Genomic DNA, 27,635 nt, shown 5'->3' on the forward strand with positions numbered 1-27,635 from the left:
ACCAAGCCATGAAGCAGCAAGCACCTTCTCCCAAGTCCATCTCAGAGGTGTAGCTTTATCAGTTGGAACAAAAAAAAAAGAAAAATAACCTGAGTGAGAACAGCACATGGACTTTAAGAACACCAGTGGGAGACTTGCTGTTCTGAGAAGAAATTCATCTGTCCTATCAAATACTTTCAGGTACTTTAAGACTAAAGAGATCAAAGGTCAAGGCATGCAAGTCTCTTGAGCCAATACAGCTGAGCTGCTCATTGTGAGCTTTGCTGAGTTCATTATTCATACAGCAAAGACAGTTTATTCAATTTTGTTAAGACACGTTTTCCAATCCGCCTCAGAGGGGCTTGACCCAGATAAACTTGTAATATTAACTCAACTGTTGTTTATCCTTTGGGTTAATGAAGGACTTAACCTTTAAGTCTCAACTAAAACCAAACCTAAGTGAGTTGCCTTCCTCCAGAAGAAGACATTCATTTGCTGTATGCACAACATGCACTCAAAATGGACTTCTGTCCATGGAAGTTCAAGAGGAAACTTTGTTAAAGTGTTACAGCTCCCAGTTTCCTATGAGGTGCTTCGGCTTTAGACACCAGTGATACAGCTCAAGCACAAGTTCTGCAACCCAGCAGGTTTCCAGCTTTTGCTTCAGAACAGTATTGTCAAGTTGGCAATTAATTACACTGCTCAAAGAGAAGCATTTCCAGAATTGGTTAACCATTCTTTCTGCCCATAGAAGATAACAGTAACAGAGAAGGAATTTAATTTGACGAGAATGAAGATTACAGCACCTTTTATTTAGTACAGTTTCCCCAATCCAATGAGTAGCCTGACAAGTTCAACTAGCTATGGAAGACAATGAGTTTGTGATAAGTCCCTGTGAAACCTCAGGCCAACAGAGGTTCTGATACCTACCACATCTTACTTTTTTCAAAGTTCAGAGATGGAATGCACAAAAGCAATCTAGTACATGTTAAAAAATATTTTTCAACCTCAAATTACAACATTAAGTACTGAACAGTATTCACTACTCCTTCATTTCAGGAAGAAACACCATTTGTTAATTTAGTGCTGCAGCATGCTTCATTGAACAACTTAGATTACTTTCACCAAGCAACTGTGTTTTGAGAATCCAGTTACAAGCAAGATACAGTCTCTACTTAAAGTCTCTACTCCTTCAAAGCAGAAGACAGCCACAATTCAGTGAGAGACACCGCAATCAGAAGACTTACTTTTACACGGTGACAGAAGTGTTTTTTTGGCAACTGCACTTAATTTAAACTGCATCAGAAAGCTCAGCTCAGTCAGCTGACAACAGGACCTACTAAGTACTGACTTTTCCATTTCTAGACTGTTTTTGATGAACAATATGTGACCACCATTGCATAACTGACAGCAAAACTCACCACGTGCTAGGTTGCTGTGCATCAGAAACACTACACATAAAATTAACAGTGAGTAATAGATGTGGCAGCTGTTTAACTTCATTTGCTTTTTGACACCATACAACTCACTAGCCAGCTAATCATTGAGAGGTAGCATGTATGCCTCACCTATTCCAAGACATGATTGTGTGATGGGACCCATCCTTACTCAACATTGTTATCTTCAGCAAGACAAGAGACAGATGTAGATGTTCTCACTTTCCAAAATTATCATCACAAGTGTTCCAATATAAACAAAACTGAATAAATCAACACTGATTTCCACTATTCCAGTACCAGGGAGGGGAAGGATAAGAGATGTAGAGCATAATTGACTCTAGACACAATACATGAAAGAAACCAAGGACAGCATTTCAAGGAGATGGTGACATTATTCCTTTTGAAGAAAGGCTTATAGTCATTTTCTCACCCCATACCACTAATTTAAGGATGAGAAGACAGACCAGCAGGGAGTGCATATAGCCAGTATTTAAATATCAATTTTTGCATTGCCTAAATAAGTCTGAATTGAGTCCATAGGCTTGATTCATGAACGCTGTATTGACTAAACAGAACACAGGAGAAAGTTTATTTTGAGTTGACTGTCAACTGTCAGTTGCTATTTCTTACATGGAGTGTGGGGAGGAAGTCAGCAGATTTCAGTGTAAGAAATACCAGTGACAACAGAAGATGGAGACTCAAACCCTTTACCAGGTGTCACATCTAGCCTTTCTGCAGTTTGCACCATCAAGGAGGGCAGCAACAGCGGGAAAGAGTGTTTGAACCTGAACAGCTGTGCTTGTTAAGGCCAGTAGAGGTTCAAGAGAAACACAGTCAGAGAAACATTAGAAGGAAGTTAATACAAAAGTACATTGTGTAACCAAGCAGGACTGTAGTTCTGAAACTGTTTCTAGTTTTGAAAGACACTGGGAAGAAGGAGACCATTTCAGTTTAAGTAGGCAAAGGTTTTGTTGGATACCAGAAATGGTTTCAAAGTTCTGTTTTCACATTTTGAAGGTGTGATATGCAAAGCAAAAGATAAGGGAGTCAATACAGACTTCCTTTCATGAACCAGCCCTATATCCTTAGTGGTGTATTATCCATGCCACCTGTAGATAGATATTTACAGTTCCCAAGCATCACAGTAAGCAACATCTTTCTTTAAAGCTTTTCTTGTTCTTGCCACTTTTCTTGCCGTTCTTGTCTTTGTTTTCTGACATTTTCTTTGCTCTTATTTCTCTCATTAAATCAAAGAATACCTAGAAAGGAAAAATAAAGAAAGATTAAACAAGATCAGCCACCAGAAAGCAGATAAAAACTACTGTATTCAGCAGCAAATAAAGATCCAGCACTACACTGTACCCAGTACAGCTGAAATGAGTCTAGACACAGATCCCAGTGACAAACTCAACATCAGAATTATGTAGTATGTCAAGTAGGGGCAAAAAAGTTGCACAATCTTACCGGGCTATCAAGAAAATTCAACTTTCAAGTCTTTGATACTTGGAAACACCACCATACTACTGATCAGAAATAGATTAGTTTCTCTTTCAAAACCCTCAAGTTTTTTTTATTCTGTCACAATCCTCACAAAGACCAATAAATTGTCTTACTATACACAAAACTGCTCATATAGAGGATAACCAGTATGTCACACGAGCTAGGTAGAAGACCTGTTACAGCAAGTCCAGATCACCCTGCTAGTACACTGCAGACACACAGCTCCATTGCTGTTAATCCCAACTGAACAGAGAGTTTAAGTACAAAACAGGCTTGCCATTTGCTAGTAATATGAGATAGACTTGCTTTTGCCTGTGAGCTAAGTATTTATGTTTTACTACATCACTCAATTTATGCAACTGACTGTGACTTTCTAGTAACATTCTGCAAGTCAAAATGGTTCTTTACCAAACTGAAATTTTGCCGTGCCCTTTATAACCAAAAGGTCTCAATTCAAGAGTTTCATATACATAGTTTTAATGAGAGAAGGAGTTCCTATTGGTAACTTATGCACCAACAGCATTTCCATTAGTGAACTAATATAGACTAGAAGAACAGGAAGCTGTTTAGGAGAACTTAAGAGTACAGCTAGCTGTAAGATTTTTATCCAAAGAGAAAACTGCTTAAAATTTGTAATTTTTAAACAAATGCATATTAGCAAGACACCTTTGGAGTCCTCCGGGTGCACAACAGTAATTTCAGATTATCTTCTGTGGATGGGTTAAGTAAAAAGGCAACCTTTTCTTCAAGAAGCCCTCACTACATACAAAATCAAGGGGATGACTGAAACTTATTTTTTCCCCTATACTGGACAAATACTCTATAGCTGTAAATCATCTGTCCTCTGGAATAGCCCACCACCACTGTTTATGCAAGAAACCAGCCACAGAATAATGGGAAAATATTAATCCTATATCAGCATGGACAAGTCAAAACAGGACAGGGACACAGCAAGAAGAGTTCTCACAATTTGAAGTAGTCTTGGCAGAAAACAAGAATAAAGTCTTTAAGATTGACCACACTATACGCAGCTTAACAGGGAAGTGGGGACAATTTCTAAGTGTCCATAGCTTGTTATTTATTGGTGTTATAAATGGGACACAGCCTATAAACAAAATAACCATACTTCAGGGAATCCTCAGAACTGTTTACCCCCTGTATTATTGAAAAGCTATTGGTTCAGGTACAAACAGCTAAAACAAGACAATAGCATTAACTTGTTCCAGATCTCAAGTTCCTCTAAGCTAGGTATTTGGTTAAGTGCACACATTCCAGTAAATTCATTGATTTTTTTTTTTTTATAAACTAGACTTTCAGAAGTCAAACTGTGGATTTGCTCTTGTCCCAGCAAGAATCAGATATTAAACCAGCAGCAATGATCTAATTGAGCAGATGTCATTTGTCTTACCTTATCTACATTCGCTCTAGTTTTGGCAGAGGTTTCTACGTACTGCACCCCCCATTCCTCTGCCTTACTTCTGGCCTCTTCTACAGGCACTTGTCTGCGCTCCTCCAAGTCAGATTTGTTTCCCACTACCAGTAAAGGAATTTTATCCTCTTCAGCCTTCACACGCAGGATCTGTTCCCTAATGCATCAGGTATTCAAAATAAAAATATCTGTGTCAGTAGTAGCAACAAAACTCCCACACTTACCAGGAGTGGCTCAAGCGGTCTGCACATTACTAGTGTCTACAACACAGCATTTCTCAACAGTTGGACACACACCTTAAAATTATTCCAAAGTTAACATACTAATGCTATGGGCTTTACACTGCTGAAAGCCTAACACTTCCAGGAAGGCAGTTTTACCATTTAGTTAGTGAGTAATCAGACTCTAATAAAGAAGAACAGTGAGGCAGAAGAGCTACTGGCAACAGGAGTTCATATTTGAACAAGGAAAAGAGTATATAAGTGCCATGTTTGCCAAGTTCCACCTTGGCATCCAGTCACCATATTCAATTCACAGTCTGGATCACATCTCAGTATAGGTCTTGGCAACATAAAGTCTTTGCCAAGGCAATCGGTTGGGAACAGCCTAAGTAGCTGGCAGAGATCATTCCTAAAATGGTACCTAAACCCTACACAGTGTTACTATGTAGTGCTGAAAAAAAGTATTAGCAAACCTTCCTAATTCAAAGACTCTAAGAAGATATTTGAACCATCAGCATTAATCTTGCTATCCTCTGTCATGCTAAGAGGACCTATCAGCATCCAGGAAAGGAGATGGAGTGATGTTGCATACCAGTCTAAGTCTGTGCTATTACTGGAGTAAAACATAGGTTGAGACCAGACTGACACGTGCTGCTGTCCATCTAGGACACTGGGAAACTCTACCAGTCTGCAGCTATTTTTAGATGGCTTCATTTTGTTATGAACAAGAGCCAAACTAGGCATGAGCATGGTGGTACACCCTCCAATCCTGCTGAGTTACCATACTGCTTCCGATGCCTGCATTTTCCATCCACAAAATAACAATGTATGGAGAGTACATGAGACTCTAAAAGAGCATTAATGCTGCAGCAGACAATCTGCTATTGCATTAAACTGCACCTTCACAAATTTTCAGATTACAGAGGCACTGAAGGGAAGCACTGAATGCATTGCATCAGCAGGAGAGCTGAAGTTTAAAAACAAGACCATAGCTTGTTCAGTATTCAATTTCATAGTTTCAGAATTGTGGAAGTTAAAGGATCAATAACAGCAATCTGCAGTTTGGCCTGTGATGCTGGTGACTCATACTACCCATTCCCCACTCCTTCCTGGGCCAAGGAGCTGGTTCTTGCATGTCAGCCTAGCTAAGTATTCTATTTAACTAATTTCACTATTTAGTTACTTCCGAACCTTGAAAAGTACGAGATTTGCATCTCAAAGCTTTTAAGTCTTTCTTGCTTATCTTTAGGACTAGCATTGCTTTTCATTGTTCTGTTGTGCTGGAATTTTGAACTAAAATACAGTTAATCTAGTTACAGAAGTCTGACAAAAAAACCAAACTGCCAAGATAAACACTCCTACTCTTTTTTATCCTAAGCCCTAAATCTTGGGTTTAACCTTATATTTCACTTAGGCACACAAGCCAAAACCCAAGCTGGGTGCTTCCAAGTGTCTCATTTTCTTTCTCTTCTTTTTAGTGTTATCTGACCTTTTCCTCCATCTTATGCTAGGAAGAGTCCTAGTATTCAGTTTTGCAGTCCTACAACAGTTCAACTCTTGGCTTCTTTCAGTGCACCAGTTAGGCAAAGCAGTTCTGCTCAGTTTGCTCTGTGTGCCCCATGACTGTCAGCTTTCTGAAGCTGAGCAAAGTCACAAAAGTATTATGTGATGAAGGAACACTATTTTTATACCTCTTAAAAGATTTTGTGGTCTTCCAGTGCTGTTAGAACAGTATAATATGTTAAGAACCTGGACCAAAGTCCTGGAGTACAAGGGGAGATTGCCATCACTTTATGAAAAACCTAGATTTAGGTATCTACTTTAGTTCCAGCACTTGCATTACTAGTTAGTATCTGTTAACCTTGTAGCACTGAAGCAAAGGGAACATAAGGCAGACAGACAGAGCGCTTTTTTTCTGGCGAACTAAGGAACTCTTAACACTTTCCCTGTGTTTTGGGAAGTTTTCCTGCAAGTTATACAGCTGTCCTAGGTAATCTCCAGATTATCTTCTACAGTGAGGCAACAGGTATTATCAAATAATAGTTAGAACACTTGCCCTGAAGAACCTGGCTACATGAATTCTAAACCAGAACAATGATTTAAAACCTTTTTTTTTACCCCACACTACACAAGTAGTTTCTGTGCTCAATCTGGTGTCAATTTTTACATTAGAACTGCTAATCCCAAGAACAAAAATGGAAATGCCTACTACTACCGTGCGTCTTTCTAGGAATACGTCTGCCTACAATAGCACATCTTGGCTGCAAACCCTTGTTTGGCACCAATCCATACCTGAGAGTGGAGGCTAATCCTTCCTTTCCTTAGAGCACCTGCTTCTAACAGTAAGCAATACAGTGTCTGAAATCTGGCCAAAAGACAGACTTAATTCCAGAAGTACTGCTCTAAGATAATTAAACTTCACATCCATGAAGACTGAAAATTGGCTTGAATATGCCTGTTTTAGGAGTCCAAGAATCTGTTACTTGCCTGAAGTTGCTGCTGGCATAATGTACTCATAAGCTGTAGGCATGAAGACAACTAGAGCCAGAGGCTGAATACTGTGGTTTAGGTTACCAGTTACTGAGAGTCAAACGGTCAGGTGTCATTTTTATTGACCAAACGGTAACAAAGGATAAAGAGCTGTAGCTTTTAAGCAGAGTTGTCAGAGCAACACAGGAACCAGATATTTTCCCCTGCCTGGGAGAGAAACTACTTACCGAAACTCTGCTGTTGCTGTGAAGGATTCATGCTCTGTTATTGAAAAGACTAGAAGAAACCCTTCCCCGCTGCGGAAATAGTTATCTCTAATAGCTGCATAATCCTCCTGTCCTGCTGTGTCCAGAATGTCTATCTGAACTTCTTCACCATCCAGAACTACTTTCTTTCTGTAGCTGTCAGCCTTGGTAGGTTCATAGTCTTCTACAAACTGAGGGTGACAAGAAAAGGATTAGTGTTTAGAATTACTGTCAAACAGTCTCCATATTTGTCCATATCCCTTCTTTCACTTCAGTGACACTTAAATTCCCCAAAACCTTCTCATAATTCAGCCAGATACTAAGTTCCACCACTTTTTTCTTTTTTTAGTTTTACTATAAAAAGCAAATTATTTAAGCACTTAATACATCAGAGAGCCTGTTTGCCAAGTCAAGAGAAACTTGCTACACAAAATACTGTTCAGCAACTTTGGTAAAATTTAAGAACAGAGATGCAGTATAAGCTACCAGCAACCTGCTGGCATTATCTAGATCTCACACTTCAAGAAAATGCATCTGAATGTACTTGAGGTACAGGTATCTGAAGCTTTAACAGGTGTAGATGAGAGCATCCAGCTGCTGAACATGAAAACCTGCTCCATAGTTGCAGGAGGCACTTACTTTGGTCCACTCAATTGATTGCTCTCACAAAGCCACTGCCAGTTCAGCTTGTAGTTCTGTGCTAACAGCACACATCCAACATAGGCTCTTTGCCTCTCCACCTCCTTTCTCTCAGCCTCAGAGTGTAAGAGGCTGTACCATGAGCCCAGTTAAGCTGGCTGGCCTTCATTAATGACTACATCACCTGTTCAGATACTCACATGGCTATACTATATGTGAACACCTATAGATAAATGCTAACTTTTGGATTACAGGATCATGTATTACTTCACATACTAGTCTGGACTGTCTAATCTAGCTTTCTGTATACCAGTATGATAGAATTCATGCTATGAACATGCCTACTTCATCACTTGGCTCAGAGTGAGCTATGTTTACTTCTGATTTCAGCCTTAACTGATCTAAAAGTAACAGCAACAAAATTAAAGTTCAACTCCAACTGGTAACAGCTTCTGCACATGTAGACAAGAACCTGCACATTATGCATGGCTTCTGTAGACTGCTCCTTCATTAATAAGCAAAAATTTTGTCACCTTTAGCCAAAGATTTTCCCAGAGGGCACACTTCCTACATTCCTACCTTCTGCTCCTGCCAGTCAGGTCATCAAGTCTTTCGCTAATTACATTTAGTTCCCCTTTCCCACAAAAAAAAAAAATTAGTAAACTGTATGAATTTGTGCTTTATTGAAGCTGAACCAAAGTTACTTACCTCATCATACATAAACTGAAGTGTGAGTGCAGATTTGCCCACACCTCCACTGCCAACCATGATTACTTTATGCAGGGCCAAGGAACTCTGGTTCTTGCTCTTGCTGGCAGCCATTGTCCTGCTTGCCACAGATCAAGTGCCAGGCAACCAACTAGATCTGCAGACAGAAGAAACACAGTCACCATCCGTGACATTGGTGACATCATGGTAACATGCTGGTAAAGTGTCTCACCAGTGCTGAAAGACCAGATTAAAACCCTGCCCAGCAAGTTTGAAGAATGGGCCACTTCAATGCACTAGCAAGCAAAACAGGTCTAAAGTATGAGTAGGACAAGGTAGTAGAACAAAAACCTTCTATTTGTGACAACGGTACTATTAATTAAAGTGTCAAAAGTTTCTAACAAGCCATTCCTATTCGTAAGTCCATCCTATGAGACTACTGTCTAGAGCAGTTTCCAAGGAAAACCCTACTTTCACAAACAACATGAAATTAAGTGGTTTTTATTGTTCTTGTTTTAAGGCTTTACACCTTTCCAAAATATTTCTTTAATGTTGACACAGCTATACCTTAGATCTGCTTATAGGTAGAAATCTGGCTTTTGATCTCTTTCCTACGTAGGCTCAGAAAAAAGCACAGATACACAGTAAATTGGCAGCAACAAGTTGCAGAAAGTCTTATGACATGGCATTAGCATTTATTTTACACTCTTCCTGCCTTTTGATGCTGCAAATCTAATTTGTTTTGAGGAAAAAAAAAAAATCCTGCTTTACTGCAAGAAAGTCTCAGTTCCTATTCCTCTCCTGATATTGCAAAGCCATGAAGGAGTAAGCTGCTATAAACAAGCCCTAGCTAACGAGCCTTTGTTTGTGAGTTATGCAAGCCTAGTAATTAAGTGCTGGAGACTTCTTAAAAATAATACTGCTTTTTTTGTTTGTTTTTTTAAGAGTAGCTGGACACAGTAGTTGTATCAGAAGTTCAAGCAGTAGCTGCCACACTGATTAGCACAGAGCAGCATCTCTAGGGACAGCACACTGAGGACAAAAGCAGAAGTAACCGATACAAAAAGATGTGACACTAGTCAGGATTTCCACACAGAAAAAAACCCCAATATGTGTATTTCAGACATACCATGGTATAATGGAAATGCTTATAAGATATAAGGGGTAGTGGTCCTTCTGTCCTCAGAACACAACAAAGGACTCCAGCTGTTCATATCCTGGTGGAGTGTTGCAAGGAGACCAGCAGACTGTTCAGAAAGCACTGCTGTAACAAGTGGCTATATCAGCCTTGATTTACAGCAGCACACTTTAATCCAGAAGCACAGAAGCAATGGGCCTACCAGGAGTCTCAATTTTGCCTGGACACATCTACTCCAGAAAGACACTGGAACTGCCACACCAACACCATCAAGTTCTACTGTATGGCAATACAAGGCCTACAGTAGAAGTTATTGATCACTTCATTGGAAAAAACTTCATGGCAACCAGCTACCCTAAACAAAATTAACCAGAGACTAAGGAATTATCAGCTACAAACACGACTATTTAGCCTGGAAAGGGGCCTTTGGATGCTGTTCAGTCCAAACTTTCCCCTTCAAGCAGTTTGCTTCAAGCAACCAAGTTCATGTGCCCCTGACAATTGCATGGCTAGCCTGGACAACTTCCCCTGGGGTACACTGATGACAATGATTTATTCCCCCCTTGTCATGACTTGATGTTCTGAAAAGCAACAAATCAAACTAAGTTCTCACTGACTACTGCATACAAGAACAAACATGCCAACAATCAAGAATTGCCCTCAGGACAGCATTTTCAAACATCTGAGCAGCAGTATTTTTCCATGCAGAGCTTTATACTCACACCTCTTTGCTACATACATTCAGTACAGTAATGCAAATGAATCATCTTTAAAGGTTCATTCAACAATAAACATTGGTAAGTGAAGACAGATATTTTCCCCTGGTAATCTTCTCTATTTTGTTATACATCAGCTCCCTCATCCAGGACACTCCTTAGTACAGAAAGGGGATGTAACAACTCCTACTTCTCCACAGGTTTTCCCTGTACCGTGCAAAAACAAATTTGTTGGGGACAGTGAATTCAGCCTTTGTACAGACATTCTAAATCAGAAGAAGATTGCAAGATTGGTTTTTAATTCTTAGTCACCAGAGAGGAAAAGAACAGAGCTCCCTGCCAGGGGAATGTGGAAAAACTGGGAGAAAACACAACAGGCAGCATCTGAACTTCAGAAGCTGTTGCTGAAAGGCTTGCTTTGCCTATGGTCCACATGGTAAACTAGAATTCAGCTTGCTTGCACATACACACTCAGGGCATAAAAGCTACAGATTGACCACACAATGAGATAGTTTGGGGACTTTCTGTGTTCCCAAAATAACACAGCTTGCTCTTGGTAAATTGTAGAGAATTCTGTTTCGTCCTAGTTCAAGAGTAGTCTGTCCTGACAGTAGTAGATAAGCTGCTTTCTGGAGAAGCCAAGGGACCCTTAGCTACTTTTCAGTGTAATACCACATCTTTATCTGGTCATAATAAAAGAATAGCTGCCTTTTAGGTAAAATACTGACAAACTTGATTCAGTACAAGATCATCATAGAGGTAAGCGAAGAGAATATTTAAATGCTTCCTTCGCCACCCTGCCTCAACTGGCCAGTAGCAACTGCAAGGTCTGTCTTACAATATTACTTGGCTTGTAATCAAAGTATACTATTAAACAAAACCCATCCAGTAGAATATAAATTTACAGTTCAATTGCATCTAAAGCTCTTAATGACCAAGGTACTTGATCTTCCCTGCAGAGCTGTTACAAGTGCCACTTGAATTTTTCAGAGCATCAGGACTGCATGAACCCTCTGAATGCAGGAGTACACTCACAGCACAGTCCCGATGTTGTACACACTCAGTGAGGTCCCAGAAGCTTCACACAAAGCGTCTCTTCTTTGGTGGCAGCAGAGGGAGCGTGGCCCCCTCCAGCCCCAGCGCACCCAGGCAGTACAGAGGACAAGGCAAGGCTGGAGCAGTGTGACACAGGATTGATACAGGCAGTGTCAGTGCAGAAGTACCAGTGCTTGCAGAACAACAGGCTGAAAGCACATCACTGGTTCAGAAAGGGGCACGGTGAGATTTTAATAGGAATAATCTAACAGAACAAGAGAAGGCATCAGAGCCAACTGTTTGTTTACTTGTATTTCCACCTCTGCAGCCCAAGAAACAGTTTACACACCATGGTTCAAAGCTCACATCTAACAGTTCCTTGAGGTTAAAAAAAAATAATCTGTTAACACAAGTGGAAGCTCTTTCCTCAGCCATCTCTGACTAAGGAAGGATGAATTTTCTTCCTATTCTGCAGATTAAATATCCTTGAGGCAATCAAGACACTGACAATAACTCATCTGTTCACAGAAAAGCAAGTCTTGGGAAATCCAACCACCAAAAATGCAGCAGTGTCTAGAAGAATCTGTGACGGTTTCAGCTGCTTTAAAACATCACTCAATTACCTTCAGTTTAAGGCAATGTAAATTTGAAGCAAAGAGTCTTAATACACCTGTTGAAGAGCTCACTCTGAATAAGTGTCCAAACAAGACACCTAATGCTGTGGTAAGTATCCCTCCTCTCCCACATTGCTTTTTAGTTGTTGTTTGAGTACCGTTTATTTCCAGCAAGATTTACCCTCCTCTGACAGGAAGCCAAACAATCCAGTCTATGGCAGTAAGTCAATCTATTTAATTTCCATCTGTCATTTTACCCTCAAGTTTAATGACACCATGTTGAACTTCGTAAGCTAACTGTCATAAGCTCTAAAAAAATCAACAAAAAAAAGGCCCTGACCTTCTGAAAGGTTGGGTTTTTTTGGAGGAGGGGAAGGGAAGGGAGCAGAGGGTGGGCGGTTTCTTCTGGTTACGGTTCATCCTGTTTTGAAATAAAGTGCTAGACAGACACCATGTCAGAGAATAAACTTTTTCAGGCAGTCTTTCATCTTTAAGAAATCAGAAGTAATTACCTGCTTCATCTGTTTTAGAAGATAAGGATTAAGCCATTGACTTGATAACTCTACATTTATTTTATAATAGGTAACACAAAGCCCTATGCACAATAGGAGCTTTGTGATGCTAGTGAAAGATGCTCTTCAGACCAAGAAAGGAAGATTACACCAGCCAGAGGCTGCCCACATGAAGCAGACCAGGATCTACAAATCAAACCACAGGAGTTACTAATCAGCTGTTTTGATTTAGACTTCTGAAGGTCTGTTCTTGGCCACAGGACTAATCAAATCATGCCATCTCCAATGTAAGATACCTAACCCTAAGCTCAGCAATTATTTCAGCCTTCCCTTGTCTTATCTGTTTAGATCATGACTTCTCCAGGTTAACTAAGGCCCCCTGCACAATGTTGTGTCATTCTTGGCTGGTCCCTCAAAACTGAGCACTTCAAGGCAATTGTTTATAAACATTTTAATAAACTCCTTTCAAACTGCTTTTTCTCCACCCTCTCCTCAACATAAACAGTTAAACTGCTCAGAACACAGTTTACAAACAGGACTGGTTTACCTGACACCAAGACTCAAAGGCTATAACTGAATAACTCCACAGATTTCAAAACAGACCACGCTTTTACATCCCTTTTTGCTTCACGTGCATTAAGACTCCACAGTTATACATCACTTAAAGGAAAAAGCACTTGTCACTTCACAAGAAAGGAGCCCATTCTGCAACAGCCCATGCAAATACATAGGAAAAAAACATGAGAAGCTTCACTAAGGCTATGTGTTTTCAAATAAATATTCTGTTACTAAATAAATAAAAAAAAATTCTAGACCGCTCCAAAGGCTTTAATTGGAATTGCTTCCAGTTCTTCCATTCAGCTTGAGATTTAAAACTGAAATAAAGCTCTAATCTCAAAATTGCTGAGATCAGCCCTTGTTCTCTTGCTGTGCAGCTGATATCTTTGGACATTTCTTTTCATTGCTATCCTGCCACTGAAAGCAGCCATTCTTTGGATTTTAAACCAGGATTCTAGAAACCCTTAGCCCAATAGCTTGACAGAGAAGCTTTGTTAAACCCTTCAGATACCTACTTTTAAAGGAAAATCTGGGTATTCAACCTATTATAAAGGCTTAAATATGATGTCATCAAAAGCAAGCACAGAAAGAACAAGGTTTTGCAACAGTATTTTAGTGATCCTCACTTATCAGAATACGAATTAGAGACTTTGAAGTGTATGGTTCTGTGATATGCCCAAAAGAATGCAGTCACAGAAATTCCCTGAATCACAAAACTAATTAACAATCTCACTGAGCTATGAACTGTGAGAGCTCCTCAGTTGTTCTGAGGTTATCCAGAAAATACTGGAGTACTGAAATTTCATCAGTTTTCAATGGACTGTAAATGCTCCAACTTGTAATTCAACTAAAAAAAATTTGAGATTAAGTGGCATATTTAATGCAACTGAAAATTTTAGGATATGCAGGCTGAAAAATTAAAAATGCTACTCTGTTCTCTTTTGCTGTGCTAGTATCTTATCTCTTGGCATATATTCAGTTACTAGTTTTCAAGCGAAACAAAGACCATCATGTGCTTGGTAGAAATTCCTGCTTGGGATATCCTTGTATCCTTCCCCACTTACTGCTGGGTGCTTCTATCTTCTCAGTTGAGGTTTTAGATTTTTCTGGGCCATGTTTAATTAGATGAAGGAATTCATTCAGCTTGAGATGTCTTGCAGAGCACATTGGGACAGCAGTTTCACGGTCCCCATTTATATCACCCAATGCTGCTCTCACCATCCCCTCTCCCTCAGTTCTCTCTCCCTTGCCCCTGGCTGTTCAGGCCCATCTCCTCCTGCAGGAGAGCACAGCTGACTGGGCCTGCCAGTCATATCTGCAAGGCCACGTTGCCTCAGTGGTGATGTGAAGGAAGAAAAACAGTTTCTACAGCTGAGGCCAAAGAAGATGGAACTACAGCAGCCAAAAGGTTACTTATATTGCTGCAGAAACGGGGCAGTTCCCTGATCCTGTTCTCATTACACTCCTTAAAAAGGGTGCTGGTGCAGCCATCACCTACTACAGCGTCCAGGCTGAGCACTGGAGTGAAACCCAAGCCTGACATTTGCTTTTGGTAACTAGGCATTTTCTCTACCTAAGATCTACAAGTAGACTTGCAGTTGCAAAGCTAAGGGCACTGGGCAGGAAGCTCAAAATGGATTTTGAAACATAATACTTTATAATATCAGGAGAAAAAGTAAGAATTTAAGGCAAGGAACTACTTTACTCTGTACACATATGCTTTATATGGGTTAGATCCTTGTTCAAAGTGGCAACAGCCATACACAGGAAAAAAACCATAGAATAATACATTTACTTTATACACTGAAAGTTACAATTCACAATGTAGCTGAAAGTTAGATTACACTAGTTTCAAACAATTATTATTAGTTACTAATCCCACCTAAACCTCCCAGAATTCTGTGTACATTTAAAGACACTGGCTGTCACAGCTACACTCTAGGAGCAACTACTACACTGCTAGTTAACAGACACAAGAAGCAAGACTAGTAAGTTCACTATGTTACAGCAGTTTAAGGTTAAACCAGAACCTGAAGCCAGATCAAGATTATTCTCCATCCCCTACAAGACTGGGAAAAGGATAAGCACAGATTGAGGAACCATTTTAATTCAGAATTATATTTCAACAAATTAACCAGACTGGAGTTTTAGTTTCCATAATAAGAAAGACTGCAGACTGTGAGATGAACTTGTAGTGAAGGAGAGTCCCAAAGACTTGGTCATCTGGAACACATCATAGGCAGTATAAAGCAGTATTTCTAATATAGTTGTGATTGGAAGTCCTCTCTGCATGCACGAAGAGGACCCAGAAATCACACTAAAATATCCCAACACTATCAACAGCAGACACCAAGCCACTGGATGCCAGACAACTCAGATTAGGAATACCTACTAGTGATCCTGGCCTCCACACCATATCTTACTTTTCACTATTCTACACATCTGCATGCAAAGCCATCTTCAGCTCTCCACTTAGATTTAATTTGCTTAATAAGATCAAGCGATCTTTAGAAGAGTGGACTTACTATACAAAGTTATTTTTTTGACACCTACAGCTATGTAGAACATGAAGAACAGGAGATTCCCAGGTACATTGCTACTTAAAGTGATCATTATCCTAGTAACCTACAAAAGTCTAGCACGCTCTCCTTTGCAACAGGTTATAGCTGGACTTGGACAACCTCACCTTTCAAGGCTGTCTTCAGATCTGGTCAGTGATCTATTTTAAGTACGAAATACCTGTATATACTCAGCACATCTCCCACCTCCCCCTTGATCCTTGTCAAGCATCGTCCAACTCAGAATTCCGAGTTTTCAGAGATGGATCATTACAGCTTGGAAAGCAAATCTGACAGTATTTTACTTACATCTACTTACTAGATAAAATTCTTAAATATATGCCCTCTTGCATCATTCAGTACAGGACCATTCCAGATCACTCATTACAAATAGACAAAACTTTACACATTAGCAGTAACCTCAAGCCAATAACCTTGCTAAGAATAATCTTGATGTCTAAGGAAAGCTGGAATTAAATCCTGTCCAAGTCTGTAGCAAGGTTACAACCTTCAAAGATTTAGTCACAGGAAAGATTCAGTCTAGTTAGTCTGAGCATCACAAGAACAAGACTTTAAGGTAACCCTTTAAAACTGAACTCAGATCTTAGCTGAAGTGAAATATAAGCAAGTGCATACATATCCCTGTTCCTAAGGAACTTAAATATCTGAGTTTGTTTCATTTGGGTTTTTTTAGTTGTTGTTGGTTTTTTGTTTTTTTTTTTTTATTTTTAGAATTCCCTTAGAGTGAAAGTAAATTGTTTCTGATCAGTAGCTAAGTGATGAAGAAAAACGACTTGCCTTAAACTGTGCTTTTAAGGCACTGGAGCACTCCCCCCACCAAAAAAAAATAAAAATCACATATAAGTAAATAAGGTTGCAATGTCATGATAAAAGCTAATGCTCTTAAATGCCAGGTATCAATTGTATCAAGACATTATCCTTGCACGTAGGCAACACAAAGTTATTAGAATTGCCTCACTGTTGCACAGACAGCACACAGAATCATCAGTTACACACAGTTTTATGGGGCAAAAATAAAGGAAATCACCATCCCATTTTCCATATTATTCAGCACAGAGCAACTAGCAGATTGTATGTAGCACCAAGCAGAATATACTCTTTATTTCAGCAAGATAGTGTTACCTGAAGTGGAAGTCATATGACAGTAATGCCATTACAGCTAAAACCAATTCTTCTGTAGGGAGATATCTAGTCAGACCTCTCCAAGTGCTTTCAGGAAGCCTCCAAGTCTAATATTAACACCCAGGAGACATATTGCAGACAGACTATTGAAGAAAAGGATCTATCACATTGCTCTAATCCCAGCAAGAACTTGCTAGGAAACCTGACAGAAATCTTCGACAAGCACAAAGACTGAGTTAATACCATTAACCAGTATTACTATGCTAAGAGTTTGTCACTGTGGTGGTAACAGACTAGTTGCCTAAATACTTAGGGTGAATTATGACACCATTGTTCACACTAGTCAACTAGGCTCATACCAGAAAAGTGACACTTAGACAACAGACTTCAACAGCCACACTCCCACTGAACTGCAAAGTGTACTTCAACTGTGCTTCCTCTGAAAGTTCATCCATGCAGAAGCACGTTCACCTTTGATACACAGCATACATTAAGAGATGCTTCAGACGCTAAACTAATACCGACTTTTAACTGGATCTCCAGGAGCACAACAAATACAACAGACAAATCAAATATCTCATTTTACAATCAGTGTCTTAGGTGGCACATCAGAGTTCAAAATAACCTAGATGAAAATCTTACTTCAGTACCAGGTTACAATGTGGTTTCAGTTACTTCAGTGAAAAACCTGCAACTATATAACCCACAAAGAAGTTGCCACTAACATTGATTTAGCAAATTCCAAAAAGGCCAATTCAGCCAGAAGAATGCTACAGAGTTGCAGGAGCTGTCATGAATGTTACCCAGTCAAATTTCCTCCCCAACCATGGGTCTGGCAGATCCAGTCAGGTCTTGGGAATATAGCACCAAACACTGCAGACAGGCCACAGTCTGCTACCATTTGCTCCCCCAGAGGATGTATCTCACTAGATCACGCTTGCCTTCAGTTTTCCTAGTGAACCAGATGCTTGGGATAAATCACAAGTCTAGACACCATTTAGTTTGGTATAAGTAATACCAGTAGAAGCAACTGTGTCTGCCCATACAATTACATACCTTGCTCCTAAACTCAAGTCACGTAATGTATCATGTTCATATCTCTATTTGGAAAATGTAAGCCACTGTTGAGCTCACATTTGATGCAGATAGGCAAGTAGTAACCCTCTACCCTGTGTTTACTCTTAACTACAGAGTCCTACCTCCCCAGGGGCACTGGGGAATCATCTTCCTGTAGCCTCTGAAAGTACTTCCACTATTTTAAGCACTTAACTGAGGGGTTCACAGATATATACCGTGATATATACACTCAGCTCCCTCAATCAGGTGACTTAACACAAGTGCCAACCTTTCTCCCATCTTTCAGTCAATGCATTTCCAGCACACAAAGCAACAACAGTGTCATTTAGTACCTGAGATAATTATTAGTTATCCATAATTCAGCTGTTGTGTTGTCACCTTTAAACAGGTTTCTTCACTTTAGTTTACCCAATCAGGCAGAGTGAATACCATACAAAAAGGATTCTGCATATACAAGAAGATACCTTTGTACTGGACCGAGAACAGATGTTTCCAATAACAAACAGACATGTAGTTTTCCAGACTACTGCAGTCATGTACTTTATAACAAAACCAAAAGCAGTATTTCTATCTTCAAATGGGAACTGTATTATTACGCCAGTGCAGAGGTCACATCCTATTTCAGTACAGCTATTCAAAGTTAATAAAACTAAAAAGCTGTGGAGAGCTTCCCTTACGGGAGAAGTGTTATCCTTGGTCTTCCTCACAAAGTCTTTGCCTACCACTATAAAAATATTTACAGCCAAACATGATCTCCAACCAGAGCCTCCAGAGTGCTATAGAATGAAGAGTGGCACAATATAACATGCTTGTTCATAACTCTGAACAAGTTTTGGGTGGCAGAGTGTTAACTAAGAACCATTTCAACACAGAGAATTAGAACACACTTATTTCAGGACACTTGCCTTTATGACCTAACAAGTGACAGGTCACATGAAAATACAGAACCAATGCAGAATATAAGATATGCATTTATCCTTGTGTGCTCTTGGAGACATTTCCTCTCTCCACAGTACACATTACCAGAAAAAAAACCCTACTATTCTGATACACAGCCAGCTCATCACATAAGCTCTCGTGCCCCTGCTAGGAAATCAGCACAACAGGGTGCTTCTGTACACTAATGCATGCAGCACAGGGATCAGGTGGGAGATGCTGGGGTTATAACCTCCCTGGGATCACAGAGATGAGCTAGCTCTCACAGTTGGAGTGCTGCTGTGGATGGCTACAGGCTCTCTAGGACAGATCAGCCAACAAGGCAAGGCAGGAGAGTTGCCCTTCCCCTGAGAAAAGCTGGAGTGCACAAAGCTCTACCTACAGATGATAATGAGCCACTTTATGGGTCATGAGTAGCACAGTCACCAGGAGGACTAGACTAGATTGTCTCCAGAAGTGTCTTCCAGCTTCAGCAACTCCATAAGTCAAGTCTGTGTCCCAGCAATGCATTGCTACAAATCTTATCTCTGAGGAGTCTTTGGAAGTGGAAGGCCTATTTGCCAACTTGCACAAGCAGTCCAGCAGAGCTATAAGACTTACAGCCAGTCCATGATGACTAACACATAATTAGAAACCTTAACTAATACTTATTTACAAGAGTATAACAGGGGTCATTACTCTGCTATGACCCCTGTTATACAATTATACTATATGATAGCTACTATTAGAAGACAGTTGTGAATATTAAGGAAAGGAGTTGGACAAGAGCACTGCTTGATCCCTGTTTTACAAGCTAAATGAAGATAAAGATGTACAGTATCACCACCAGTCAACTTGTCTAGTAATTTTAATTAGTTTCCTTCCATTATAACTTCAGAACAGATTCAACCCATAAAGCCTACTTTGAATTTAGTTTGCATTATAAGACAAACTTAAAATTCCTAATGTTTGCAGAATTGTTTAAAATATGAAATTGATTCCTAGATTGTGCTTTGAAACATGATCAAGTAGAAAGAAAAACAGCACCAGTTTCAAGCACACATTCCTGACTTTTGAAAGACCATTTCCTTAAATTGCTTGGCTAGTCTATTTTATGACATGGTAGATAAAAGCAGAAAGCTGCCATAAAAGTCATTCAGTGAGACTTCTTGGTGAGTAAAGTAATGAGAATTCCTTACCTACCCAAAATGAAATCTCACAGTAAACCATGAACACTAAATAGCAGAAAAGCACCATCATGGAGAGGAGTTTCTTACCACAGCAGCAGTTTAGTGGAAAGGCTGTATCACAGATCACTATGTACTTTAGGACTGGCTCATTCTAAGCAGGGATCAGCTTCCCTAGTTAGCAAAACCACCTCTTTTCTGGAAGGCTGAGGCAATTCGCAAGCAACTTGATCTAAAACAACTTCACTTGCTAAATGTCTGCTTTAGAGTGGTGCCCAAGGCAGAGCCCTCCTGAGCACTAACCTTATAAAACATCTACTTTAAAAAAAAATCCACTTTGGTGTTCTGCAACATGGAGTCCAGAGTTCAGGTAGCTCCTACAAATAGTCTTTTAAAGTGCTTCACCATGTTTTGAGTACAATCCTTTAATGCAGTACTCTATAACAGCCTGTAAAGTGGGATTGTTTTCTTTGTTAAACCTGTGATTCAAACCACTACCTTGCAAAAAAAAAAAAAAAAAACCAAAACCACCAATATTAAATCTAAGTTGGACATTCTTTAACATGTCCATCTACCATGCCCAAAATGGGGGCTTAAGTCTGGGTCTTCAGTATTCTTCTGAAGAATAATCTTTTTCACTACAGGTAAAGATGTATACAGAAAGAGCTAGAAACCAGGGATGTCACAGCACCTGCTTAACTCAGCATGCTCTCAGCTTTCTAGTTCTATGCTTTGACTTCGGATTAGTTTTGACACATTCCAAATTTAAGAAGAACATATTAAAAACTCCAGTTTCATTGCATTATTAGTGACCTGAAATATTTCACATTAATCACTTCAACTGACAGCAACACTAATTCACAAAGTAACAGCTGACAGGATTAAGACTTTAACAAATGCTTATAATCCTAGAACAAATTCTTTCAGTTTTTGACTTGTGATCCTGCACAGATTCCTAGTCAGGACTGCACTTCCCTTAAGACTCATGGTCCTGTAATCAACCATTATTCCTTCGTCAACCACTTCAGCAAGGAGGGCTATGGGCTCAGGGTCCCAGAGAAAACAGTTCAAAGTGACTGTTCTACGCAAGCACTTTGTCACCATAAAGATCCAAGTAGCTACTTACACATCAGTCTAAATAACATTCTCACATTACATGACTTCATGACTTTCATCTTGACAGGTCTTGAAAAACACATTTGCACATCTCAAGCACAAGAGACAAAACAGATCCTCTAATATTACTATTAAAGCAGTATTTGGAAGAACATGAAGAGATAAAGCATGAGTTATACACACTCATCTTGCTTAAGTGACAAGACAACTTGATATTTCTGGGGCAGACATTGAGGAAAGTTGCTTAGTCTTGTTTATTGGGCTAAAAGAGCTACCAATAAAATGACTGCTCTTTAGCAGATATCAACAAGGACATTTAAAATATCTGTTCTTTAGCCTCGTCAAGGGACAGGCAGCAACTGTATCATAGAACAAATGCCACAAAATTGATTAGTACCACTAGGAGAACAAAACAGACAAGATTGTTTGCTGACTTTGCTGCTTCACACAATAGCAGGTAACAAGCAATGGAACCTTATCACACTGCTTGACAGTGGTGAGAACTGTTAGCAGAGACATGGGGGTGGAAGAGAGGTGAAGAGAGAAAAAAAATCTAAAGAACTGCAGGTTTTTATCAGCAGGATAGCACTTCCAAGTCAAAACAGAATGAGTTTGAGAATACAGCTGCTATCTAACCTGGTTGATAATTAGGATCAGCACCAGTAAGTCAATCAGGCAAAAGTTACTTGAAGTCAGGCACACAGGGAATGAAAAGCAGCAAGCACCTACGTTTATATTCTTCAGTGGCCTCCCCAGCCACTGCCTTTCACTCAAACCCCAGAGACCACTACTCCCATCCCAAGCTCTTTGCTACAGGCACAAGACACCTGCTGACCTTAGGCACTGTTTGTCTTGATACCACTATGCACTTGCATTCCCATGAGTGCCCACTGCCTGCACAGCTGCCATGAGAAACAGGCTCCTTCAGTACCCCTGCTAAGAGAGGCTATTAATTCACATGAATTCATTGTGTAATAGAAAGCAATTCACTTAATCAGTCACATGGAGTTTGAATTTAGTCAATAAGAAATTATAAAGTGCAATTATCCGCTGCATGGAAAGGGAACAGAGTTTACAAAGCAACAGGACAAGAACAAACTACGAACCAGATTCCCAAATCATGATCCTAGGGCTTGTTCTGCTGTACCACATGGCCACTTCTGCTCTGTTCACAGGACAGTTTTGTTCCTTATGAAGTTTGGACACCAACACTTCCCAGAGAAGCAAGCCATTTTATCCAGCATTTGGTCAAATAACAGTAGGGCTCAATCAATTAAGCTGCTGCTGAAAAAACTTAGAGCCTGAAAGAGGCATTAGATCACAGGAACTGTAAACCATCCAAGATTTCAGTGTACACATCCAAGTTGTCTAGGCAGGGTCCCGTCATCACTGACTTGATTTCATCAAAATGTCTCAACTGCTCTTCTACCCAGATTTCCAGTACCACTGCACTGACAATTAGAGACAAGTTTGAGAGTTTTAAAGGAGGGCCAAGAAAGGATATTGTCTGGTCAAATTAAGCTTTCAGTTAAAGAGTTTTTGCAAAGCATTCCAGCTAAATCTTCAAACTAGAAATTCCTCTGCAGCATATACATAATACCAGTGAAAATAGGTCAGCTTCACTTTTCTCCAGGCATGCAAAACAGAATCAAGTAGGCCTACTCCAAAAGAGGTGTAAAACAATTTACTACTAAAAGTCTAATATAGGAAACTGATTTACAGGAGCACTCTGAAGACTTTTCTATTTCTTAAATGGAGTATTTAATACAAGAAATAAATGCAAAAAGTGTCACCATGGTAAGTTGATATAATCTCATAGTAAGCAAAAACCTAAGTTCAGTGTACAGAAGTGATTGAAGCAGTAGGTAAAATTATTCTAAAAAGTCTGCTATATGTGAATAAGTGTAAAGGTGCTATTGTCAAGTAAAATTGAGCTGTTGCTATTAAATTGCAGAATCACTGAATATTCTGAGTTGGAAGGGACCCACAAGGATCAACTCTCTGTAATAAAATTATTTTCAGCCTTCAAGCAAATCACTTCCAAGAACCACAAGTCTAGTTCCCAGTTGTTAGTTCCTACTGTCACTTTAACGTCAGTTGGGAGGAAGGTGTTTAAGGCATCTAAAAAAAGACAGCTTTTCCTGAAAATCACACCTCTGAGGATGTCCTTGAATAGACAGGCACTTCTTTGTCCCTCACAAGAGAAACCAGAATCTCAGAACTACAGAAGTAACGTTTGGATAGTTTAAAAAAAAAAAAAAAAAGCTACCTAGACTGCAGGCTACAGCTTTGAAAAATGCAAGGCTGATCCTAGTGCAGGTATAGTCTCCTTGTTCCCTTCCACTATGAAAATACCCAGGGGTAGTCAAGACTAAGTCTCCTGTTCTCAGATCAGAATCGATTCAACAGGGCTCCAGTAGAACGACCTGGTTAGGCCTCCCCCAGCTGTTCAGGAAGCATGACTGGGCTGCTTTGTCTCACCTCCGTCCCTGCCCTTCTCCAGGTAAGGTCACACCCAGGCACCACCCTTCCCTTCCTACAAGATCTACACCCGTAAGGCTGCAAGGAGGATAAAGACCGACACAGAGAGGACCTGCCCAGATAAAACAAGATCCTTCAGGAACTTCTGGTTCGGCTGAGACCGACAGCACCCAAATCCCCTCTGTTTATCTCGCACAGACAAAACGTTATCACTTATCCTCGGGCAGCCCAGGGAAGGCAGGGCAGCCTGCACGGGAGGAACCCGCCCGAGGAGCGGGGGCTCAAGGCCGGCTCCTCCTCGCCCTCTCCCTCCCCCAGTCCCACTTGTAGATACGAGTCACCGCCGTCCCCCGGCTCCACCTCAGCCCGGCGGCACCGGGAGCCGCAGGAGCGGGGCCTCCCGCCTCCCACTGCGGCCCCGCGCAGGCCCGGCGGTCACCGCCGCTTCCCCGGCCCGCACCCTGGGGCTCCCCCGCGGCTGAGGGGCCGCGTCCCGGGGCAAAACCCGCGGGCTCCCCTCGCCCCCCGCAAGGAGAGGCTGCCCCGCACCCCCGGTGACACCTCCCCTCGCCCTCCGCAGAGCGCGGACACAAGAGCGCTCAGCCCATCCCCGGGCAGCGCCAGAACCTGGCGGCTCCCGCCTCCCCTCACCGGGGGCGCGGGGCCGGGACAGCCGAGCCCCCTCCCACAATCCCGGGGTTGGTACGGGGGGATCCTGGGGTTGCCCCTCGCTCTCACCTGGGGGCTCCGGCGCGGCTCGCGGCCCGGCTGTGCCCCTCGGCCCGGCTGTGCCCGGTGCTGCCGCCGCCCCCCGGCTCTCATTGAGGGGGCACCGCAGCCGCCCGCGCGCCCTCGCCGCGCACTTCCGCCCTCGCCGGCGCCGCTCCCTCCGGGCCCGGCTCTCCGCGAGCGCGCGCCCGCCCGCCCCGCCGTCACGTGACACTGCCCGGACCAATCGGCTCCGGGTAGCGCGGAGGGGCGGGGCCGGGGGAGGGCGCGGGGAGGGGGCGGGGCTGAGCCCCGTGGAGGTTGTCAGGGGCCTGTCTTGCCTAAGGAGCAGCCGAGAGCAGTGGGAAGGGTCTCCCTACTCCATTGCTACCTTTGTCTGTTCTCCCTGAGCCCTGTTTGGCTCTGTTTGACCCAAAGGAAACACAAAATCACAGAATCAGTCATTTTGGAAAAGACCTCTGAGATCATCAAGTCCAACCTGTGACCAAACACAGACCATGTCACCAAGCACCACGTCCACCCGTTCCTTAAACACCACCAGGGACAGAGACTCCACTACCTCCCTGGGCAGCCCATTCCAATGTCTAATCAGCCCTTTCTGTGAAGAAATTCCTGCTAATGTTGAACCTAAACCTTTCATGGCGCAGCTCTCGTCCTGTCGCTGGTTGCCTGGGAAAAGAGATTGATCCCCACCTACAGCCTTATTTTCAGGTGATTGTAGAGGGTGATAAGCCTCTCCAGGATAAATAACCCCAGCTCCTTCAGTCACTCCTCATAAGACTTGTGCTCCGGACCCTTCACCAGCTCTGTTCCCTTCTCTGGACATGGTCCAGCACCTCAATGTCCTTCCAGAACTGAGGGGCCAAGAACTGGACACAGGATTTGAGGTGTGGCCCCATCAGTGCCGAGTACAGGGGGAAGAAAAGAAATTAGGAAGGGCTCTGTCTTAAATGCACCACACATTGTCGTGCAAATTCTACCAAGGGATGCAGAAATTAAATCTGAAGTCGGAAGGGAAAGGAATGGAAGTGTCCCTGATTTGCCTCATAAGGGTTGGGAGTGCTAAGTGCTTTATTAAATCATTGTGCTGCAATACTGTCACATGTGTGCAGCACAGAGCAGTTTTCACTGCTCAGGTAAAGAAAATAATGACTATTGCTGTATTTACTGTGATTATTTTACAAATCTTTATCAGTTCCCAAATCCAAAATCTCTCTGGCCGATCCTAGTGCTGCTAATCACATGGCCAGGCACCGCTGTCTGGCAAGTTACAAAGTAAAATATACCTTCCATGTTGCTTTAATTCCGTTAATTTTTCTAGATATAAATGTTGACGTATTTGAATTCCACACAGTGAATTTAAGAATGAACATGTTGGGTAAAATTATTCCTTCTAAAAAACATGCTTTGCATGATAACACCCATCTTAGGCAATGATGATTACCACTGATGTCTGGGGGGGTCAGCTCCTCTGGGACAGAAGTAATGCGTTAAGTAACAGCGTTAACTCCTGCTTTCACACTGGACCTCTTTGTAGCCTCCTACAGAAAAGAAAGGGAAAGAATTAATTACATTCAACCTCTATCCACCGGTGGCTGGGTAAAATTGCATTTTCAAGTTGGAGAGCATAAAAAAAGTCTGTCACTTAAAATAAATGCAAAAAAAGAAAAAGTCCAACTTTATAAAAGTGATAGGTGAAACAGCGGCCTATTGCCAAAGGAAAATAAGGTGGAGGAGGAATTGGAAAGACATTTACTGTAATCTATAATTTCAGGGTTGGCAAAAAATGCCAGGAATTGCCAGGAACTGGAAAAAAGAAGTTACGGAGACAGAAAAAAAAAAGTAGGTGTGTGGCTCTGAGAAATAACTGAGGAGTTCAGGACTGCATAAAAAGGACGTATCTTCTGAATTTCTCCTGTCTTGAAGGAAACCACATTTTCTACATTGTTTGTAAGTTAACAGGGTTTACATCATCCTTGCATCATCATCAGTCTCTCCTCCTAACTCAAACAACTGCAAACCACCAGATTTTAGTTAACCCCTTAGGTGGAAAAGTGAAATTATGAAATTAATGAATTATGAAAGGTCCTGATTGCAGCAATTTTTCCCTCTGACTTATAGATTGTATCACACTAAGAACCACATCAATATTCATCCTGCATTAGAAACTGGCAGACTGAGAGCTCTTTGCTATTTGATGCCATCCATTCAGAGAAGGAATAAGCAGAGAAAGAAATATTGCCAAATGTGAAGGAATGCTGTTTTATAGCTAACACTTAAATTAGCCAAATCTTGGTATTTCTAGGATTAAACATAAATGGTTTTAATACAGATTTTGTACATTTGTATGTAGTCCTAAAACCAAACCAAACAAAAATTAATTAGAACTGTTTACTATTTATCCTTAACTATATGTCACCATGGACATCTTTTGTGCCATGTGGGCAATGTGGTGGGATTCATTGCTCTGATGTGACTATTCACAGGAGATAAATATTTTCAGCAAATCATATCTCTGACTCAAAACTCCCAGGAACCTGGGAAGCTGGGTCTTTTCAAACTGAACACAATACTATGCTGCTGCACTTGCCACAGTGCTGACACTTCCCCTTCCCCCTTGCAAAAAAGAGGGTTGAGAAATGAACCACATCTATCCTGCTTCTGAAAATTGTTTAGGGGAAACCTACTTCTTTGTAGTAATCCACTCATGAGAAAGAACATTTGTGTGATGCCACACTTTGAATTATTATGCATGTTGCCTGGTATAATCTCCATGGTTACAGATATATTTTTTGCTTCAGTACTTTAGGAAGAAAAATTCTATAGAACAATTTAGGAGAGAAAATTCCTTTTCATTATCATTTGTATTGCATTTATTTTATTCTATGTGGTTTGCAGACAATAAACATTCACTTTCTAAACAAGTAAAATTTCAGTAGAGATGGAAAAATTTGTCTACAGCTCTTGCTTTATCTTGCCATAACATGTTTTAAACTGCAAATTCCTAGAGATAGGAATGGTATTTTTCATGCATATATTTAGTTTCTAGCCCACTAAGAATGTAACAGGGCACTGTGTGTCACTGCCAGAGTCATAAACAACAGTAAGTGTGGTGGGAAGACTGAACAGTAAATATTATTTCTTTGCAAAGATTAGGACTCATACTTCCCTTCTGAGCAGTTCTAAGTAGAAATGTATTCTAGAAA

The 27,635-nt window shown here is 41.0% G+C and overlaps 1 protein-coding gene across 1 annotated transcript; it reads right to left on the minus strand.

Annotated features, from left to right (window-relative positions):
- On the minus strand, nucleotides 1-24,604 carry RALB (RAS like proto-oncogene B). Its single transcript, XM_051787041.1, has 5 exons — nucleotides 24,439-24,604; nucleotides 8,651-8,807; nucleotides 7,286-7,494; nucleotides 4,327-4,504; nucleotides 1-2,677 (listed from the first exon to the last, which is right to left on the minus strand). Exons 2-5 carry the CDS (start codon nucleotides 8,762-8,764, stop codon nucleotides 2,558-2,560), a joined length of 621 nt encoding a protein of 206 aa, XP_051643001.1. The 5' UTR covers nucleotides 8,765-8,807; nucleotides 24,439-24,604; the 3' UTR covers nucleotides 1-2,557.
- Between the last annotated feature and the right edge of the window lie 3,031 nt (nucleotides 24,605-27,635).

This window comes from Manacus candei, unplaced genomic scaffold, assembly GCF_025592945.1.
Source record: "Manacus candei isolate 608988 ecotype Guabito, Panama unplaced genomic scaffold, ASM2559294v1 h1tg000023l, whole genome shotgun sequence".
Classification (NCBI taxonomy): Eukaryota; Metazoa; Chordata; class Aves; order Passeriformes; family Pipridae; genus Manacus; species Manacus candei.

What these genes read in the sequence shown, in the direction of transcription:
- RALB (XM_051787041.1), bottom strand. Translation starts at nt 8,764, where the DNA reads ATGGCTGCCAGCAAGAGCAAGAACCAGAGTTCCTTGGCCCTGCATAAA. An exon ending in TTCAGTTTATGTATGATGAG is followed by an intron (nt 7,495 to 8,650) that starts GTAAGTAACTTT and finishes TGTCACCCTCAG; the next exon opens with TTTGTAGAAGACTATGAACC. An exon ending in ACAGCAACAGCAGAGTTTCG is followed by an intron (nt 4,505 to 7,285) that starts GTAAGTAGTTTC and finishes CTGATGCATTAG; the next exon opens with GGAACAGATCCTGCGTGTGA.